This window comes from Raphanus sativus, chromosome 1 (assembly GCF_000801105.2).
Source record: "Raphanus sativus cultivar WK10039 chromosome 1, ASM80110v3, whole genome shotgun sequence".
NCBI classification, from domain to species: Eukaryota; Viridiplantae; Streptophyta; class Magnoliopsida; order Brassicales; family Brassicaceae; genus Raphanus; species Raphanus sativus.
The window spans coordinates 1,161,973-1,182,090 of NC_079511.1; the positions used below are offsets into that span (position 1 = coordinate 1,161,973).

The 20,118-nt window shown below is 35.3% G+C and overlaps 5 protein-coding genes and 1 pseudogene across 7 annotated transcripts; 2 read left to right on the forward strand and 4 right to left on the reverse strand.

Moving 5' to 3' along the window:
* Window positions 1–348: 348 nt before the first annotated feature.
* Window positions 349–2,490, reverse strand: LOC108853462 (NAC domain-containing protein 5-like). The gene is made up of 5 exons (XM_018626886.2): window positions 2,240–2,490; window positions 1,430–1,707; window positions 1,152–1,313; window positions 835–1,008; window positions 349–742 (listed from the first exon to the last, which is right to left on the reverse strand). The coding sequence occupies exons 1-5, from the start codon at window positions 2,406–2,408 to the stop codon at window positions 740–742; spliced, it is 786 nt and encodes a 261-aa protein (XP_018482388.1). The 5' UTR covers window positions 2,409–2,490; the 3' UTR covers window positions 349–739.
* Window positions 2,491–5,838: 3,348 nt separating this feature from the next.
* On the reverse strand, window positions 5,839–7,942 carry LOC108842370 (NAC domain-containing protein 5-like). Its single transcript, XM_018615266.2, has 6 exons — window positions 7,727–7,942; window positions 7,324–7,619; window positions 7,068–7,239; window positions 6,729–6,997; window positions 6,550–6,654; window positions 5,839–6,425 (listed from the first exon to the last, which is right to left on the reverse strand). The coding sequence occupies exons 1-6, from the start codon at window positions 7,887–7,889 to the stop codon at window positions 6,222–6,224; spliced, it is 1,209 nt and encodes a 402-aa protein (XP_018470768.1). The 5' UTR covers window positions 7,890–7,942; the 3' UTR covers window positions 5,839–6,221.
* Window positions 7,943–9,262: 1,320 nt separating this feature from the next.
* On the reverse strand, window positions 9,263–12,336 carry LOC108825905 (uncharacterized calcium-binding protein At1g02270). Its single transcript, XM_018599607.2, has 11 exons — window positions 12,055–12,336; window positions 11,871–11,960; window positions 11,675–11,779; window positions 11,491–11,596; window positions 11,101–11,321; window positions 10,921–10,997; window positions 10,737–10,845; window positions 10,495–10,626; window positions 10,138–10,248; window positions 9,782–9,889; window positions 9,263–9,666 (listed from the first exon to the last, which is right to left on the reverse strand). The coding sequence occupies exons 1-11, from the start codon at window positions 12,232–12,234 to the stop codon at window positions 9,433–9,435; spliced, it is 1,473 nt and encodes a 490-aa protein (XP_018455109.1). The 5' UTR covers window positions 12,235–12,336; the 3' UTR covers window positions 9,263–9,432.
* A 1,058-nt stretch (window positions 12,337–13,394) lies between these two features.
* LOC108841673 (uncharacterized) lies at window positions 13,395–14,507 on the forward strand. Its single transcript, XM_018614436.2, has one exon. It carries the CDS (start codon window positions 13,550–13,552, stop codon window positions 14,492–14,494), a length of 945 nt encoding a protein of 314 aa, XP_018469938.1. The 5' UTR covers window positions 13,395–13,549; the 3' UTR covers window positions 14,495–14,507.
* A 28-nt stretch (window positions 14,508–14,535) lies between these two features.
* On the reverse strand, window positions 14,536–16,354 carry LOC108841684 (translocase of chloroplast 33, chloroplastic). Of its 3 annotated transcripts, none has more exons than XM_057003094.1 (8): window positions 16,274–16,354; window positions 16,067–16,165; window positions 15,871–15,978; window positions 15,645–15,769; window positions 15,277–15,541; window positions 15,125–15,193; window positions 14,896–15,057; window positions 14,536–14,777 (listed from the first exon to the last, which is right to left on the reverse strand). In XM_057003094.1, the coding sequence occupies exons 2-8, from the start codon at window positions 16,160–16,162 to the stop codon at window positions 14,709–14,711; spliced, it is 894 nt and encodes a 297-aa protein (XP_056859074.1). In that variant the 5' UTR covers window positions 16,163–16,165; window positions 16,274–16,354; the 3' UTR covers window positions 14,536–14,708. The 3 variants fall into 3 exon arrangements, with proteins under 3 accessions (XP_056859074.1, XP_056859073.1, XP_018469948.1); XM_057003093.1 differs by having other exon boundaries at window positions 16,067–16,166; window positions 16,280–16,351; XM_018614446.2 differs by having other exon boundaries at window positions 16,067–16,166; window positions 16,261–16,328.
* A 175-nt stretch (window positions 16,355–16,529) lies between these two features.
* On the forward strand, window positions 16,530–18,801 carry LOC130508019 (cathepsin B-like protease 2; annotated as a pseudogene).
* The last annotated feature ends 1,317 nt before the right edge of the window (window positions 18,802–20,118 follow it).

The following is a 20,118-nucleotide window of genomic DNA, read 5'->3' on the forward strand; positions in this document are numbered from 1 at the left end:
TTTTAGTTTGTGTTTTTGGCTTTGTATCTGTTGTAAGATGTATGAGTCTTGTATTTGTGGACTTTGGCATTTTAATAAAAATCAGACGGAAAAAAAGGTTGACACGAAGTTTTTTTTTGTTTGTGTGTGGAAATTTTGTCTTCTGTTGCTATCTTTTGATCACAAATTCAGTTTTTTTTTAGATAAAGTAGGACATCATACAATACAAAAAGTTACAAAACAAGATATTCCTTCTGTTTTTTAAAGATCCATGTTCTAGAAAAAAAATTTGTTTCAAAAAGATACATTTTTTACTTTTTCAATGTATTATTTAATAAAAATCTGTTAATTTCAAGAAAACTAATTGTGTTTATTGGATTTTTATTGGTTAAAAGTTATGGAAAATTGTTATTCACAAAAATCAATGCATTTTTAATATGATTTCTTAATATATGTGAAAAGTTTAGAATATGTATCTTTAAAAATCAGAGGGAGTAAGACATAACTTTTTTTTTTTGTGTGTAAATGTTAAAATAAGACATAACTCATACTTGGAAACTGTAAAAGGTACTCTTGATCGATCCATTTTAATGGTATCATGTTCTCGAGATCAAAGAACATAGTTTGATTTTGTTGACGAATCTTTGTATCATCATGTGAATGAAACCAGTTCTTCTGACTCCGATCTTACTTCCTTGTGCATCATCATAGGTTCTTATTCTTCTTCTCAGATGTATCATTATCGGTTCGAGAGAATTGCTTACTTTGAATCACATCAAAGAAGGCAAACATGTTGTGAGTGCTACAACGATGAGTATTATGAATGGTAAATAAGTATCAGAGAAAAGAGCTCACCTCTTGAGTTTTCCCCTGTTCATCATCATCATAATCATTATTGAGCAAAGAGTTCAAATCATGAGGTGAAAGGTTGTTGATAGCCCTGCGTATGGCATCCTCGATCTGAGTTTCTTCCTCCAAATGAAGAAAACCACTAAACTGACGTGGATCCTGTAATTCAGACGAAGATTCCTGAAAGAAAGGGTAGAACAGGACGAGGTCGTTGGTCAGATCCTCTATGATTATGATATATTTTGAAATTTTTATGACTATCAGACTATGATATCGAAGAAAAAATCGACTTGATTTTTTTTTTTTTTTGAGATTGACTTTACCTCTGCCTCTGAACTCAGCCCTCCACCAAGATTGTTCATAGGAGTGATAAGAGTGCGACTATGCTCAACTTCACAACCACCAGCAGAAGCAGAAGTCGAAGGTAAATCACTGGTATCACCCTTAAACATTACTTTACACACTGTATATGTCACCATCGCCGTCTGTACAAAGCCAAATACGACCAAAAGAAAAAAAAAACAGAAATCAACCATCTCAGCATCCAATCAACAGAGAATATACATTTACGACTACGAGCAACAAAAAAGTTACTAATTACCGGAGTAGGAGACAAGAACGTAGCGACGTACTCATGCATAACCCATTCTGATTTGGGTTTCGGCCCACCAAGAATCTTACCACTGTAGTGAAACACCAAAACCCTTTTCTCACCAATCTGCTCGTGGTTCCCTCTCTTTCGGAAGATATCCATCGTATTACCGGTTTTCTTCCAAAAACCAGACTTGGTTTTCCTGCTCTGTCTCTCTCCTCTGTTGTCTTTACGACCGTAGAAATACCAAACATAGTCCGTCTCCTTCCTTGTCGTAATCGAATGGGCTGAGAAATAACAAACACCATAAATAAAAGGGTTTATTTGCCAAATAACAAAAAAAAAATAAATTTGTAAAATTTAGGTAGAGAGAGATAGGAAGAGAGAGATTGTTGTTAAAAAAAGGAAGAGAGAGAGAGAGAGAGAGAGAGAGAGAGAGAGAGATTTTATATAGTTATAGAATTTTTGTTTTTTGTATAGTTAGTGGGTCTAATTTCCCTAAATAAAAAGCCCCGATTTTTAAAAGTCGTTAATATATATATTTTTAACAATAATTATATTAAAATCAACCCAAAGGGCAATCGGAACAGTTACAGGGGTCCGGTACACCGGCGGGTGAAACATGCAGATCTAACAGAGGGGGTTAAAAGCGTAGGTGAGAAAACGATGGAAACACAAGGTTCCCCACTCCGACGAACACAGGCGGTCTTCAAATCTGGTGTCACCGGAGCTTCACCGTGGCTGGTGTGTTCAAAACCAGCACCTACAAGCTAGCCCATGTTTCAATACAACTGTTGAAGTAGTCAGTAAGACACTTACAAGCTAACTCCCAGGGATCGAAGCTACAGATGTCCACTGTGCTAATGACTTCATCGACATGACTCGTGTTACCATCCATATTTTTCGACCTTAGGTAATGGTCGACGATCTCCTCATCGGTCGGTCGGAATCTGAAACCCACCGGATGCGGATCTACCGTTTTCTCCATAACAAGGAAGTTTCAGTTCAAAAAAAAAAAGCTAAGAAAAAAATATGCAGCAGAGCAGAGAGCTTATTTATCTCTGTTGTCGCTCGCCGTTCTGTTATTATGAGCGAGATGAAAGAAGGGGGTTTATATTAGAAAAACTAGTCCCTATATTTCAAAACTTTTAAATATTATTATTTTGTGCAGCCATGTAAGCTGATCAAACCGTGACGTTTCCCTAGTTGGACATACGTGGAACGGTCGACAATTTTCATGATTGTGACTTTCTTTTTATTAAAATAATAAGACGGACGGGCAAAAGGCCGGGAATCGGCCAGTAGTCATCGACAATTTCTTTACCAAAGATTGGAACATACACTTATGATATAATAATTGTCGCCCACTCGTCACGTGACACAGCAGTCATTCTCGCGCGTAAAATGAAAATACAGCGACGTTAACGTCGTATGGTCAATATTTTCCATGAAGCTTCCTCGAAGGCGCGTAGGTTAAATAAAGATCCTGGAGAAAGTGTCTTACGTTCAGTCAGGAGTCATCTTTTTTTTTGTGTGTGGATAATGGACAAAGGCGTAGTGATTTTTTTTCTTTGATCAAATTTTAGTGATTTTAATACTACAACTTAGCATTTGATATATACAAACAAAACTTACCGGTGAGAATTGTACGGTGAGACAAGCATGATCGGAGAGACTGTTATTCTCAGGCCACAATCCTTTAAGCAAAGAAATGTTTAATCGGTTTAAGATCTCATTTTGCACCAATTGGTTTAATATTAATTATACCTTAAGTTCTTCATAGTCGAAGTCGAAGACACCATTTCCATTAATATCAGCTCGATCCCAAGCTCTTTGGTCTCTTACCTTACATACTGGTTTAAACCATAATAACAATAGCTATTATTATTTTTAAAAATTTAAACTGAAAATGATTTATTTTAAAGAAAATAGCTGACGTAACAAGTTACTACTATTGTTAGAAAGTTTTAACAAAGATTCTAAAAACTACTGTTAAACATGTAACGTTTTTACATATTTGTAAATCCGGTGGTGTCCTAATGGGAGAAAATGGACACGTGTAGGGATGAAACACAACTGAAGTCTGGAATTAGACAACTTTAAGGAAATCATTGTCTTTGCCTAGTGGTGTCGAAGCCGGGCCCAGTAATGTGTCAGAGTACCAACCAATGACCAAATCTAAAATATGCGATTAGATTGGGTCACACGTGAAAGCATCAGCAAACTCTTCTTTATACACATTTTATAGAAATATTATTGTAGCATGGCAAATGAATTTATTTTAATCCGATTACTAAAGTATTTACTGAAAATAAATACCACTGTTTAAGCATTTGCTTTAAACGAACCCAAAAAAAATCTGTAAAATTAAGAACAAAAGTGAACTTTGCATTAGTCTGATTGTGCGCAGACTTATTAAATATCAAGATGATTTAAACAAGTAACTTTTGATATTATAATCATGACTGGATTTTTTTTTTTTTGCTAAAATGACTGGAATATTTGTCGTGCCCATGTGAGAAGGAGTTGATTAAGATTGTTTGACAATTTTGTTAGTGGTATGTGACATATATAGGGGATTTGTCTTCTGTGACCATTTTATGATAATAAATTCACCTTTACGTATAAGTTTAGGACATATTACAATACTAAAAGTTACAAAAACAAGATAGACACTAGATTTTGATCCGCACGTCCATGCGGGTGTTCATTTTTCGTTTAAATTCAACATATTTTCTATATTTTGATATAATTTCTCGTTTATAATAAATTTATTCATTTGTTTCTAGTCATGAACTACATAAGTCGTTTGTTTATATATTTTTACAGAATCTCTAATTTTTTTTTCACTTTTGATACCATCATTCATGCTTACTTTCTCTAGAAATAAATTTTCACAAATACTAAAGTATGAATTTTCGTTAAAAAGGCAAAAAGAATCTCCTATATTTTCTTTCAAGATATATAAATAATTACTTTTTAAAAGATTATATATTTATCGAATTATATATTTCAAATTCGAACTTTTTTATAGAATTTTTTTTTTCAAAATTTAATTTTTCAAGTTTCTTTTAAAAACTATTTTAAACTTTTTATTTATAAGTTTTAAGTATTTATTTCTTTATTAAAATCATAAACCTCACACTTCAAAATTTCACCCCTCAAATCTAAACAATAAGTGTAGATAAGTTAATCTTAGGGTTATAACTGTATATTTGATTCTTTAAAATTAAAAGTAAATATGGTTAAATTAAACATGAAAAGTGATACTAAGAATGTATTAATTTAAACAATTTCTCATATTTTTATTGAATTATATATTCTTTGGACTAATATTTATATAAAATACATATGAAACATACTATTTTAAAATAATTTTATATTTAATATATTTTTAAATTAAAAATTATTTACATGTGATACCATTCACTTATTATTAACATATAATGAGTCATATCGAGACAGAAGTGCTTTTCAGAAAATCGGTTCGCCTGGCCAATACTTGATTTGATTTAAATGGAGCTAACAAAAAAAAAGAGTCATATCCTAGAATACTATAAAAATGTTTTGTTGTACAATATTCACTATCGCTTAATTTGGATCGTATATCTTATGAAAATTAAATAAAAGAGCTAACCAAATTTTTCTAAATAAAATATGTATGAATTTCTGAAATGAACATTCCCCTAATATATGAATTTCTGTTTTATATTTTCAAATCCTGATAATTTATTAAAAATTATTTGTGGTTAACGTGGCAGCTAAAATTGGGGTTAAGTTAGTAGATAGGCGATTGACTTTAGGAATAATTTGTGGAGCTACAAATATATTATGTGCAATACATTTAGTAAAATAAAATCTCCATTAAACCATATGCAAGCCCGTATTTTCTATAACTAAACACAAAACCCGAACCAAATTTCAAAATTTGGATGTAAACATAGTCAGATTTATAATGTGCATTTTGTCATGCTAGATGTACTTATTGCTGCACATATAAAATGTTTGGTAATGCTCCTGTGTTTTAAGTTATCAAATGTATCTGATGGTGTTACAAAATCGTTAAGAAAATAAATAAATATGGTAGCTGCGGTAAACTGAACCGAATTTTGGCCTGGTTTAAGGTTCAAAAGAAATAATCATTTTCCATTGAGTTGGGGCTGGTAAGGCTCTGCTGGCAAAAAAAACGTGATGGCTTTATAACTATTTAGTAAAGTAGTATTTTAATTCTAATGGCACAAGTTGGTAATTATTGAGAAAAGCTAAGGTCTATTTTTGTTTGTACTTCCCCTTTAATAGTTTAGAAGTTTAGATAACTCACACTAGAAAATTACAAAAGTTACTCCTTTTTTTTCTTTTTTTTACAAAAGGTGCTTTTTTCACAAAAAATACCATTTTATTTCATACAAACACACGATTTGATACATAAACTGGCGGATGAAAAAAGCAATCTCTAGACACAAAAGCACATACGAAGGCGACAACTAGAACCCACTCCAAAATAACTTAAGACAACAAACAAACATGTCAACTTAAAACTGAATGACTTATCAAATTAAATAAGCAAATTTAAATCCAAATAGTATCTAATAATGAAGAATTTTTGCTGTTACCTATAGCCTGCCACGCGATAATATCCACCTCCTACATCCATTATACCACGATTTACCGCTGCTGTTCACGCCCGCCAAACGATAACATCCACAGAACCAAAACTCCACGACTTCATAACCCGACAAGAGGGAACTTAACTCGGTCCACACAACAAAAGGTACTCTTAATTATCTCATTTATTGGTATATCATATTCCTGTGACACATGAATATAGCTTGATTTTCTTGGTGAATTTTTGTATCATCCTGTAAATGAAACCAGCTCTTTTGTTCTTGATCACCATCTCCTGGCCCATTTGATCCCCAACGATCTCACTTACTTGTGCATCGTCATCACAAGGATTCATCTTCTTCTCGGATGTAACAGTGTTGGTTCCTAGAGCTTCACTCACCTTGAATAACATATCAAAGAAGCAAAAAAAATGTAGTGAGTAATGGCAAAAAATAGTACACCTAGATTAGTGTGTTAGCAATCGTTTGTATCAGAGAAAGAGAAAATACTAATAAAAAGCTCACCTCTTGAGTGACTGACCCTGACTCGATAGTTGAGCTGCCTGGCAGGTGTATGGGATGATTTGAGAAACCAAAACTAACACAAGTGCTCGAAGTTTTAATGGAACCCTGTCATTAGGAAGTACAAAACGTTAGGTTTGTGAGGTGAAAACAGAGGATCACCATAGTAAAAGGATGCTTACTGTTGTTGTTGTTGTTGAAGATATGGAATCAAAATCACTGTCATCATCGCTACGATCAATGAACACACCGGTCAGTGACATTTTAGGTCTGTAGTCGTTGCGATCCTCTTGCATAAACATAGTATTCCCCTGCTCTTTCTCGGCATTATCATTATTATTGAGCAAAAAGTTCAAATCATCAGTTGAAACATTGTCGATAGCCCTGCGTATCGCATCTTCGAGTTGAGTTTCTTCCTCCAGATGAAGAAAGCCAGTAAAGTGACGTGGATTCTGCAATTAAAAAACCCATTGATCCTGAGAAAGGAAAGAAGAACACAAAGATGATTTAAAAGTGACGTCCCACCTCTGTCTCTGTACTCAGTCCTCCCGAGTTACTACTGTTCACATGAGTGATCAAAGAGAGATGATGCTCATTTTCACCAGCAGAGGAAGAAGAAGAAGAAGGTAAGTCTCTGGGGTCACCCTTAAACATTACTTTACACACTGTATATTTCATCATCATCGTCGTCGTCTGCACAAAAACAAAAAAGAACAGAAAAATCAATCAAATCAACAACCCAAAATTTAGAAGGATACATTACGACTAAATACATACCTGATCAGTAGGAGACAAGAAGGTAGCCACGTACTCGTGCATTACCCAATCCGATTTCGACTTCGATTTCGGTTTCGACTCACCAAGAATCTTGCTACTGAACACGAAAACTCTTTTCTCACCAATCTTCTCGCGATCTCCTCTCTTTCGGAAGATGTTCATCGTATCTCCGGTTTTCTTCCAAGAACCAGACTTGGTTCTCCTGCTCTGTCTCTCTCTTTTCTTACTTTGTTGTTGGTTCTTCTTACATCCGAAGAAGTACCAAACCTCATCTGTCGATTTAATCCTCGACTTGCCTGAGAATGATTGATTTGGATACAACAGTAACTGAAAACAATCACTCCACTAAGCAGATGATTAATTATTTGATTTGATACAAACAAACAACAGTGTAAGAAGACACACTTACCAGCTAACTCCGAAGGGTCGAATTCATATATATCGACTGTGTTCATGACTTCATCTACATGACTCGTGTTACTCTCTAGGTTCTTTGGCCTCACGTAATCTCCCACTATCTCCTCGTCCGTCGGATGGAATCTATAACCCACCGGCGGATCCACCATTTTGCGACGCTGAAGAAAGACTTTGACTCGAATGAAAAAAAAAATCAAAATCAAAATATGTAGTAGAGAGCTTTTTTCTCCACTGTGGACTTGCAAATTAATCGTAGGAGAAAAGAGGGAAGAGTTTTCATATTTATATACAGTAATAATGGTCTGTGGACTGTGGATATTTACAAATTCAAAAAAAAAAATTGTCAAACAAGTGTGACGTTTATTCTTTCGTTGGACACACGTGCAATGGTAAACAAGTTGAATCCTTCATATTTTATCAAAAGAAAACTTCCAATATTAATTAAAGAAGCGAAATTGAATTCGCAATATCTACCATTTCCACGAAACATTGGAACCTATATATTTTTAATATACATTCTTCTTCGGTATGTTTAAAGTAGCGTTGCCGTTTATCTTTTTAAAGTAGCGTTGTCGTCGACGAGTCCGTTCTCTCTTTATAACAAGTTACCCATGGGCCACGTCTGTATATACAAGACAAGAAGCTTCGTTGAAGGCGCCTCAATTATAGAAACAGAAAGACTATAACCATTATTTTATCATTTGTTTTCTAGATAGACAATCAATAATAAACAAAAACAACCAGAAATAATTTAAAAGGGAAAAAGGAATTGGCATATCCGGATTCAATGTGAATACTACTAATGTTACCGAATGGAATCAAGTGTCGGGGAGGGATTCTATGGTCGACTCCAATCAGATGGTGCCAAAACAGTGTAATATCTGCTGCTTTATTTCTTCAACCGCACGGTAAAGCAACTGCATTTTTGTGTAATTTTTTCTCGTTATAGTGTCACACTATATCTGATATTACATTATAACAACATCAAAACCATTTTTAATTTATTTTACAATAAACCGTTAGATCCGTTCAATCAATTTTTTAGATAAATTTTATCGACTGATTTTATTGGCTTCGAGAGAAACACACTTTGTATTACAAATTGGACTAATCCGTACTACACTTCATATACCATTCTTGATAACACTTTTTATTCTCTTTATTTTTAGATGTATTAGTATTTATTATGCTAAAGTTATATAACTAAATCACTTTTCAAAATGGTTAAAAAGACTTCAGGATTAAACCATTTGTTCAAAAAAAAAAAAAACTCGCGGATTTTGTATGATTTAATGAAATTGTCTAGAAGTGCATTTTGAGATACATATGTGGATATAATATGAATATTGAATTACAAACGTGTGTAGAAACTAAACATTGCTTGTTTGTTGCACGGAACTGTTAATAGTTCAACTTTAATTCAAGCTAATTGTCCTTTTCTATAGGAACATATTAAAACCCATTATAAAACTTCTACTTGCTTTTTAGTCTCTTTTAGTTAACTGAAAAGTTATCGTTCCAATAAAAAACAAGCACACTCTTTAATTTGTCTGGAAACAGAGTGATGCTATCACAAAGGCTCAAAACCTGGTCTCAAAACTATACAAACTTTAAAAAAGATTTGTAAAACTTCTTGGTGTTGCATATCTCAAATCACATTGCTTCTTTACATGTACAAGAGCCAAACAAAACTTAACTACAAAGCACTTTGACAGGTGAGAATTGTACGGTGAGACAAGCATGATCGGAAAGATTGTAATTCTCCGGCCACAATCCCTTCTCTGCTTCTTGCGGAAACAGAACCGCTTTCTTCACTTTCAGTCCAATCGCTTCTTCTTCCTTATCTTCTCCTTCTTCTTTCTTACTCTCCATGATGCTCTCTTTGCATTTTTCAGACTGAACCATCACTGTCATGTTCCACATTTTCTGACAATACATAACCACAGACATCAGATTCTTTCATTGACTTTTTAAGCAAAGAAACACATTTAATCGGTTTGAGATCTTGTTTTGTGTCAATTGGTTTATATACTAATTATACCTTAAGTTCTTCATAGTCGAAGACACCATTTCCATCAATATCAGCTCGATCCCACAGCTCTTTTGTCTCTTGAAAACTAAGTCCATGTGGCATACCTGTTAGATTCACCTGCAACAATCAGTCCATTCTCAGAGTTTTATTTCACCGATTTTTTTTCCTTAAAAACATATTGTAGAAATCTGAAAGGAACTTATTTGACCCTTATCCTAATGTTATGTTCACTTAAATCTCCATTTGATCAAAAAGACTTTCCAGAAAAGTTGAAATTCAATAAGAATCTTTACAGACTTTCTGGCAGTTTGGATAGTTGCTCAAAAAGAAAAGGATAGTTTATCTGGTAAAGAAACTAAAGTTACCTTTTGAAGTGCTTGGCAAAAGCCAGAGTATGTTAATGAATCACTGTGATTATTTTCGCCAAGAAAAGCAAAGGCCTTGTCTTCAGCTATGGAAGCTTTCTGTACTTGATACTAGAAACCAACAAGAAACATACAAAAGGACATGTGAATATCTGTTGGAGGAGAAAACAAAAAAAAAAACTAAACCCAGAACGTATGAAAAATAACATTAAAAAGATTGTGGTTAAAATCATAAACCAGACGTGGTGTGGTAACTATGAAGTGACTAACGTTTAGTAAAGGTAAAAGTGATTAACATTCTTTGTTTCTGAAGATTTGCAATGTGAAGGGGGCGAATTAATCTCTTATCTCACTCACCTTGATAATGCTGAAAACAGCTTCAACCCAACTTGTTCTCAATGGTTTTCTTGAATTGCTGCTAGTAGGGTTACAGAGCCATATGAAATCAACTCCGCATATGTTTCCCCTGTGGTTTCTATGGCTTACCCACTGTAAGAAAGAAAAGATGAAAAACGATTAGGGATAAGCTAGTCTTTTACAAGATGAACCAGGTTTCAACAACAGTGAGGACGGAGAAAAGTTTGAAAGAGATTTCTAACCCTATGAGCATCACTGTCCGTATACTGATGAGCAACATCATATGATGATATGAACCCTTGAGATCTCAAGAACTTGTAGACATGCCCACGCTTGCTTCCATTCCAGTCACTGAAATAAATCATGATTGATCAGATACTACTGATGAGGGTCACACTTTCAAATGTTCAATACTCTTTAACTCACCCGCAGAGGATAATGGGCATGTGGGTAAGCTTATTTTCCTTTTGGTAAGCTTCAAGATATTCGAGAATTTTGTAAACCTGTCAAGAGAAGCAAGCAGTGACGATCAAATCAAACAATCACGATATATAAGGGGAATAGTACCTAAAAAGAAGAAGAAAAACTAAAAAAAGGGTGACGAACCTGATGCAATCTAGCAAGAGACAAACTAGAATCATGTGGGAACAAGAGATGGGTGTTGACAATAAGAACCTCTTGTTGAACATGTTGATTCTCATTAAGCGGGAAAGGAACAAGTGATTTGACATGTAAGAGCTGAGCAACACGGTCTCCAAAATCATTAAAGAGCAGCTCTCTGTAATTAACAAGTTGAAAGTAGTCCTTATGAATGGCAGTTAAAAGACCTGTAAGAAAGATATTTTCAAGTAACACAAGTGAGATAGCTTGAACTGAATTTCCACTCAAATACTATCAGAGTCAGTCATTGAAAGTTAAGATTGCCGAACGACAATGAAGATCATATAAAACAGCAGCAAAGCAACTGTTAACTAAAAGCATCTCAAGTTTACATACCGTCACCACGAGCGTTAGTTCTAGCAAGCTGGAAAGTAGTGTAGCCAGAAGAGGCAAGGCGGTCGTGGTACATGTTCACAAGTTCCTCATTCCCAACCCAAACTTCCTATAAACATACATACAAAAGAGTCAACTCTGACTTTTTCAGAAAATAAAAATGTTTAGTTACAAAAGTCTTTATTACCTGGAGAGAAATGACGGAAGAGCGTTGATGGAGTAATAAATCCAAAATCTTCTGGTTCCGAGTAAACCAAAGCGCGCGAAACTGGCTCTCTCGAATGCTCTGATTCTGTTCACACAACCAATAAAATCCCAATGAGACAAAAAAAAATTCAAATTCAATAGAGAATCAGATGATGAGATGAGAGGGAAAGAAAAACCTGTTGATCAACGCGTTTGTAAATGGGAGCCAAGACGTTGAAAGTTGTACACGTTATATTCGTCGAACCTATTATGTTCGAGTTCACTCTCTGCACCCAATCAATCATTCATCGGATCTCAGATTTAAAAAAACAAAAAAATTAATCACTCTAGCAAAAGAAAGAAAGGAAAGAGAAATCGGACCATAGTTGAAGCGGCCTTGTTGTTTCTGCCGGAGAAAGAAGAGAGGAGACCGGAAAAGTAGATCGGAAGAGGAACAGCGGCGAGGACGACGAATAGGGAGAGTGGTGATGATGAGAAACAAGGGATGTTGAATCTGGACCGTTGAACAATGCTCCTGCTTCGATTGTGATAGCTTTGCATTTGGGTGTGCCTCTTTCGAGTTTCCAAGAGGGATTTTTCCCCAGATTTATATCATTTCCTTTTCCTCCTCTTTTGTTTTTGTTTCCCTTCGCCACTTCTTTTTTTTTCTTATTTAATTAATTAATTTTTTAAAAAAAAAACATATATACGAGACTTTATGTGAACCGGTGGGTTTCCTCCCTACATTACAAAAAAAAATAAAGTTATTATTCGTATATACCACAGAAAACACGCGTTGCGATAACCAAACACACAAACCAGTTTGTGAGGTCCATGTAGTTTTCATTCACGATTACTATGCAATTTTGTATCAAAGTTTTCCCATGTCATTTTCATTCAAATCATTACAAGACAAACTAAGGTACCATCTGTGACATCGCTAAGTAACGAGAAAATAAAACATTTATAAACGCTTCTCTCGTTTGGTGTCGGTGACCATCACGCGGTTCGTTGCCAATCAATTTCCAAACATTTATAAACCGCTTCTCTGTTCATCACACTAAACTACTACCATACGTCAAGTTGCGCTTAATCACGTTCTATTAAAATTATTCTTTATTTTGCTTTTTGTCAACCCCATAAATTCAATTATTTGGTTCAGTATCGACATAATTATTTTTTTTCTTTGTAATTGTTTTGGTTTATATATGTTTTGAAATAGATTTCATAGAAAAGCCCATGACCAATCTTAGAGCTTAAGCCCATTTATCACTTATACTACATTGGGCTGCATATAACATGTTGTATAGCCAATTTTAATATCACAAGTCAGTCCACATACATGTATTCATTTATTAAATACATGTGTACATTTCCATTTTTGTTTATTCAGAAAAATAGGTTTTTCAAAGTTGAAAGGGATTTGTTGTTTCAACCAACACTGAACAAGGATTAAATTTCATGAATTCAGTTAACTACGTAATTAAGAAACCAACCATAGAAAAGTAATATTCAGTACCAATCAACCACCAAACTTTTACTTCCCTTAGATATAAAGCCTTCTCCCTCACACTCTGCTCTCTCTCCACAAATTTTTGCATATAAAAAAAATATAAACTTAGGCAAAAACAACATCACTCAAGTAAACACACCCCTTTAGGATCCTATCAACGTGTGATTTAAATTAAATAAACAACTTGTAAAGATAGGATAAAGAATTCAGATAGAGTTTCATTATCCACTTTAGCCTGCAGCTCAAGCATCTAAAACCCAGACAGTGAAAGGGAATCAACCAATCAACATTTTCATATATGTACACACAAACACCTTATGTAGCTTCCAAGGAAACCAAAAAACAAAAAAACAAAAACTAGCTATGAACACAGAATGGGAAATGGATTTGGATCGAAAGCAAACGTTTTTCAAATGCACAAAGTGGCAGTTTGAAGACACACTCGATCCCATAAACTGCCCTTTCCACTACTTCTGCGACAGCCTCTACCCCGGAGACTACCCTGAAATCATCGACGTTCTAGTTTTCTTCTTCGTCACGTTTTCTTACTTGACGACGTTACTCGCCGTCTTAAGGAAAGTACTATCAAGAACAAGAAGAGGAGGAGAAGACGATGGTGTCGATGATGATGATAATGATAAAGCGAAAAGGTACTTACTCCTATCAGGTCCAATCTCTCTTCCTCTGATCCTCCTGATCCTCGCAAAAGGTCAAAGAATCAACACCCTTTTCCCCATTTCCATCTTCGGACCAGCGATCCTGCAGCTAGTCCAGCTCTCTGTGCTTATATTCGAGAACAACATCGAAAAAGAAGCGAGCTTCGTCTTCTTCGAAGCCTCAACTATCTCCGGTGTTCTCCACGCGAGTCTCTACTTAGACGCCGTGATTCTCCCTTACTACACAGGATACGATGCTCTGGTGACTTCGACGTTCTCCGGAGTCTGCAAGTCTTGCATCTGCAAGAAAGAGCCGTTGACGGTGGGTGGGAAGATCGTTGCTTACAGGGGATGGTCTAGCACGTCGTTTTTGTTGGTTGGTGTGTTGTGTTTGAGGATTATATGCAAATTATGCAGAGAAGAAGCAAAGAGGAAGAAAGTTTTTGTGATTAAGAATGCGGTGGAAGGGTTGGCGTGGGTTGTTCTGATACGAGATTGCGTGTACTTGGCGGTTATGTCTCCTGTTGAAGAGCCGGTCTTGTTTAGGGTGTATGTGTTTGGTTCTGTTCTCATGTTGATATGTGTTCATGTAATCACACAAGTGTGTTGTTTGGTTAGATGGAGGCAGAGTAAAAAGACAACAAACACTTGACCATTTCAAAATTAAAGACGAGTAAATGTGTAAAATGAAAATGTAAAAATGTTTTTCTTTCAAAACAATTTTATTATTCCAACAAATATCCAAAAATTACAGACAAGATAAAACAGGAAAACATGAAAATACTGCAACTAAAATCGATTAAAAGAAAAAACTCATCTCCTTCAAGTTGGATCACAACAAAACCTTATTCATGTCTTCAGAGCTCTTAGAGTGGCTTACCACTTATCTTGATGTCATTTCTGATGGCTCCTTGGATCATCTTAACGACGAACCACTGCAAAACAAGGTAAAGAAAAATTTTGTTTACCAAATTTGAACTAAGACAGTAAAATTCAATATTGATGAGATTGGTGTTTGTAGGAAGTCATGTGGATTATGTTTTTTTTTTTTACCTGAGCGGCAATGATAAGAGGGATGAGTTTCTTTCCTTTGTCATCAGAGTAAGATCCATCTACCATCTTCTTGTCAACATGAATCGCTTTCTTCTGATTTGTAGCAACATCGGTTATGGCCTTAACCAAGTTCGGGATCCACGCCTCACCATTTGGTAATGCCTAGAGAAAGAGCACATAAGTGGACAGTCTTCAAATGAGAAAAAGGTATGTGAAAAAACAAACAAACCTTTTCTTCCTTGTCATTCTTGCTGCATCTCCCACTGTTCTCTGCATATACAACCTCAATTGCAGAATCCTACAAGCCAGTACAAGAATCAAGAATAAACACCAAACATGGTAATACTATTTTTAAAGACGAGGGAGATGTATAAACCATACCTCAAACTGTTGTTTACGCATCTTAGAACCAGCGCGGATAGTTTTGAGGAGAGAATCTGATCTCTTGGAAGAGAATGTTTCGTAGGAAAGATCATCGGGTGGGGAGAACTGAGCATGAGTCAAAACAAGCAAGGTTTTGCACCAAATCTCTTTGCCAAAGGTTTGGGTGATAGCTTGAACAACTTGCTTATCTAGCTCATCCACTCTATACACATCCAAACGATCAACATACAGCAACACATCTATGGTTCTGTTCACAAGAAACCTGCACCCCACAAAATCCCGACATAGTAGTAAGCACCAAACAAACACACAACAAAAATTACACTGTCATATGAGGGAATGATACTAGTGTACTACTGGCTGACCCTTTGATTAACTCGAGGGCTTGGTGATTGACGTAACCAGCTTCCACAAGGCCAGGGGTGTCAATGATGTTAATAGTGAAGCCTCCCATTGTTCTTGAAACCATCACTGGCCTCAAACCTTCCGCCTGAACCAAAATAAAAGCACATATCAAAATGTACAAATGACTAGACATTAAAAAAGACAAAGAGGCTTTAGTAAAGAGGAAGCAGCTAAATAAAAAAATACCTGGAAAGGACTGACACGGACGACTTGTTCGCCGATAAGAGAGTTGACAGTGGACGATTTTCCGACACCGCCTTTACCCATTACAACAACTGTCAGAGAGTTCATGTCCTGTAATTTACACAACATATCCTAATCACAATTTGGAGAAACTGACTTTAGTTTCAAAGGTGGTAAGCAGGGAAGAAAAGAAAGAAACCTTTTGCTTTAATTTGGAGAAGAATTCAATTAACTTTTCTTGGGTTGCCGCTGGAAATTGCTGAAACCCAACCCATTCACGAACAAGAGATCCCATCCCACTGTAACAAACCGAACCAAAAAAAGAGCTTCAAAAAGTTATATTTTTGGATATATATAGACCTAAAGAGATGAACGATGATAGAAAGCGATAACCTTTTCAGAAGGAACGTACCGTTTGTTGTTGTTGGTGTGTGAGGTTTTTAGGAGAAGAATGCTCAAAGCAAAATCCTATGTGACCTTATCGGAACTCTCTCTATTTTTTAATAGTTTTAACTTTTTAGTCCTCTGTTTCTTCGTTTATTTCTTTTCGTGCCCTAAAACTTTAATATCATCGTCTTGAGACTTTGATTAGTCGTTACTTCTTAATCAGTAGGTGGAAAATAAATCTAACGGTTGAGAATCTCTTTCTTTGAATTAAAAAACAAATAGATGATCTGTCTCTCTCTATCTAAAAATCTAAGCCTTTTGTGTCTTTCTCTCTCTGATTAGAAAAGAAGTCTTCTATCCTTTCCAAATTCTTGGCAAATCATTTGTTTGATTCTGGAATTGTATCAGAGAGAGAAGAGGGAGGTTCATGGCTAATAATCATATCATGCTCTACTTAGCATCTGTTATCTTGCTTGTAGGGATTATCAGTTCATCATTCAACATGCAGGTTTATTTTCATTTTTATTTTATCTTCTGCAATTTAATGATTTGCTAGCTATTGAGTTTGGCTTTGTTTTTAACGTTTGACTCTTTGAAGCAAACTTTGCTTTGAATTTTATTTTTGTCTTAACCACCAGGGCATTGCAGCAGAAAATCTTTCCAAGCAGAAACTCACCTCACGAATTCTTCAGGTTTTTGATCTTCATCATCAATACCCTATTTTGAAGCATTTTATTTTTAGATTTTCGCTGATTGTTTTATGTACCTTTTTTTTTATTCGTAGGAAGAGATTGTAAAGGAAGTCAATGAGAATCCAAACGCTGGATGGAAAGCTGCTCTCAATGATCGCTTTGCTAACGCCACCGTCAGTTTTTGTTAATTACCTCTCCATCATTTTATCTGAAGAGAAACAAATGCTTATCATCATGTGCAGGTTGCAGAGTTTAAGCGCCTCCTCGGTGTTAAGCCAACACCAAAGAATGAATACTTAGGTGGTGTACCTGTTGTCACACATGACACATCTCTCAAGCTTCCAAAAGAATTTGATGCTAGAACCGCCTGGTCACAGTGCACCAGCATTGGAAGGATCCTAGGTCATTCTTTAGCTTCTTTAATTTATTTTTTTTGTCTTCAATAAAGATAATATACTGACTCTTCTTCCTTACATATTTGTATCAAATTATCCCCTGGATTATCACCACTAAAGATCAGGTAAAACCTCGTTTCCTTGGTTTTCACATTGAACAATGTCATCTCAGATCAATTAAAAACATCTTTGTTTATTTAGGGCCACTGTGGTTCTTGCTGGGCATTTGGTGCTGTGGAATCATTGTCTGACAGATTCTGCATCAAATATAACATGGTAACACCAATTCTCAACAACCCAAACATTGATGATTGCTACCATATTTTTCCCTCGTCTTTGTAAGATTGATATGGTTTCTTTGTGTTCCACATGCAGAATATTTCTTTATCAGTCAATGATCTATTAGCATGTTGTGGATTCCTTTGCGGTCAAGGCTGTAACGGTGGCCACCCTATTTCCGCATGGCTGTACTTTAAGCACCACGGTGTAGTCACTGAAGAGGTATATTCCCAATTTTGAATGCACAGAAACATGTAATTATAGCAGAGTGGTTAAAAAATTTATTTAACGTTTGATATGTTCTTGGCTCTTTCAGTGTGATCCATACTTTGACAAGACCGGATGCTCACACCCGGGATGTGAACCAGCATGGTCTACACCAAAATGTGTGAAGAAATGTGTTGGTGGAAACCAGCTTTGGGATGAATCAAAACACTATGGAGTTAGCGCTTACAGAGTCAGTCATGACCCTCAAGACATTATGGCAGAAGTTTACAAAAACGGACCTGTTGAGGTTGCCTTTACCGTTTACGAGGTACACTCAGTGCTTTAAGATTATTATATGGAACTCCATCTTTTCATGAATCTTTTGTGTTGTTTACCACAGGACTTTGCACATTACAAATCTGGAGTGTACAAACACATAACAGGTAGTAACATTGGAGGTCATGCTGTTAAGCTTATTGGCTGGGGAACTTCTGATGATGGCGAAGATTATTGGGTATGGTTCCATTTTTTAACACTTTCGATCTTATGCGAGTATTCATGACATTTTTGGTCTTTTTGAATTGTTACCAGTTGCTTGCAAATCAATGGAACCGAAGCTGGGGTGATGTAAGTACACCTTCTTCTCTCCAATCAGACTGTTGCTTGTGATCTTTCACAGAATCTGACATTTAAAGTGTAATTATATTCAGGATGGATATTTCAAGATCAAGAGAGGAACAAACGAATGTGGCATTGAACACGGTGTTGTAGCGGGTTTACCTTCGGACAAGAACGTAGTTAGAGGTATTAATACTTCGGATGACGTTCTAATTTCTTCATTTTAAAGCTAAAATTAAGATGCGTCTCTCAACTCTCTGTAACATATGTAACAAGCCACTGTATTATTGTTTCCAATGAAAGAATCAAAAGAATTTATAAACCCAACCAAAATATATATCTCCTAGTATTATATACCTTATAGCTTTTGGTCATGCTCAGTTTTTACATATTATCTGTCTATTATTTTTGTATCCTATAATGTTTTCATGCTGCACTATGTGTGACTAATAGTGGATACTTGAGGAGTTTTCTCATTTTAATAGATTGCTTTGCGATAAGCCGAGCAGAAGTATTAGGACATTGTTAAATGAAAACCTCGTACCCATCACCTAACAGAACAGTTCTATTGGTCGTAAGTTGCCAGAAAACTCCCACAAGTACACGAGCCACCTGTTTCTTTTGCACTGTCGTAGATCACATCTTATACTCTTGTTAAAAACTTGTTCCGTTGAAACCAGGAAACTTTGAAGAATTTCCAAACTCTGTTATCAGTACAGGCTTCTTGATGATTTGTCTTTATATAAAACAAAAGAACCAAGTTAAGTTTTGAAAAAAAAAACCCCAAAAGGATTGAGAATATTATTCAGACATAGAGAGAATCAGCAAATAACAAGTTAAGGCCAGTACATGATGAGTCTGAGAAGACAGCACTAGACCACTCAATGTTCCCCCAAACCTCCCATTTGTCGCCTTACTTGCGCATCTTAGGGAAATCTCGGCAAACCAAAGATCCAAAGTCTGGTAGATGGCCATCCTCTCAAGACAGAAGGCGTAAATTTTTGATGATCTCGTTATTTTGGATAAAAATTTAATGATGCTTGACATTTGTGATCAATTACATGATACATCATCTTTTTTATTGGTTGAATTCATTTGATTTAAATCATTTAGTGATTGTTATATAAACAAAATAAATTATATAAAATTTTGTACCTTTTTAATATATGTGCTTTTATTTCAAACATCACTTAAAATGAAACAGAGGGAGTAACAATTAATAAACATGAATTTGTTTTTGTCAAATTTTTTTAATATTTTTGTTCTAATAAATTTATGTTAAACAAAACTTTTGACAACATATAAAATTAGGTGAAGACAATTAAACCAAAATTGTTATTGGCTAGGTTATAAACCAACCCATAATTTGCGAATTGGCACACACTCATTGACACCTACCAACTGGCAGTAATTCTATTTAAATAATTTTAGTTATTATTTCAATTAGTCCCTCTATTTCCTCAGTTCGAAATCTCTCATTCTCTATAACAGTCTATTTCTTCTCTCGCTCTCTCGATCGCAACTTATGTCTCTTCAATTTCTACAATGGCCAACAATGAAGATGGGAAAAAGACGTCAAATTCAAGTAAATACTTTGAATTGATTTGTTTTATTTTCACAAAATCATCTTATATGCTTTTTATTGATTTTTGAAGATGATTAATGGTTTTTGA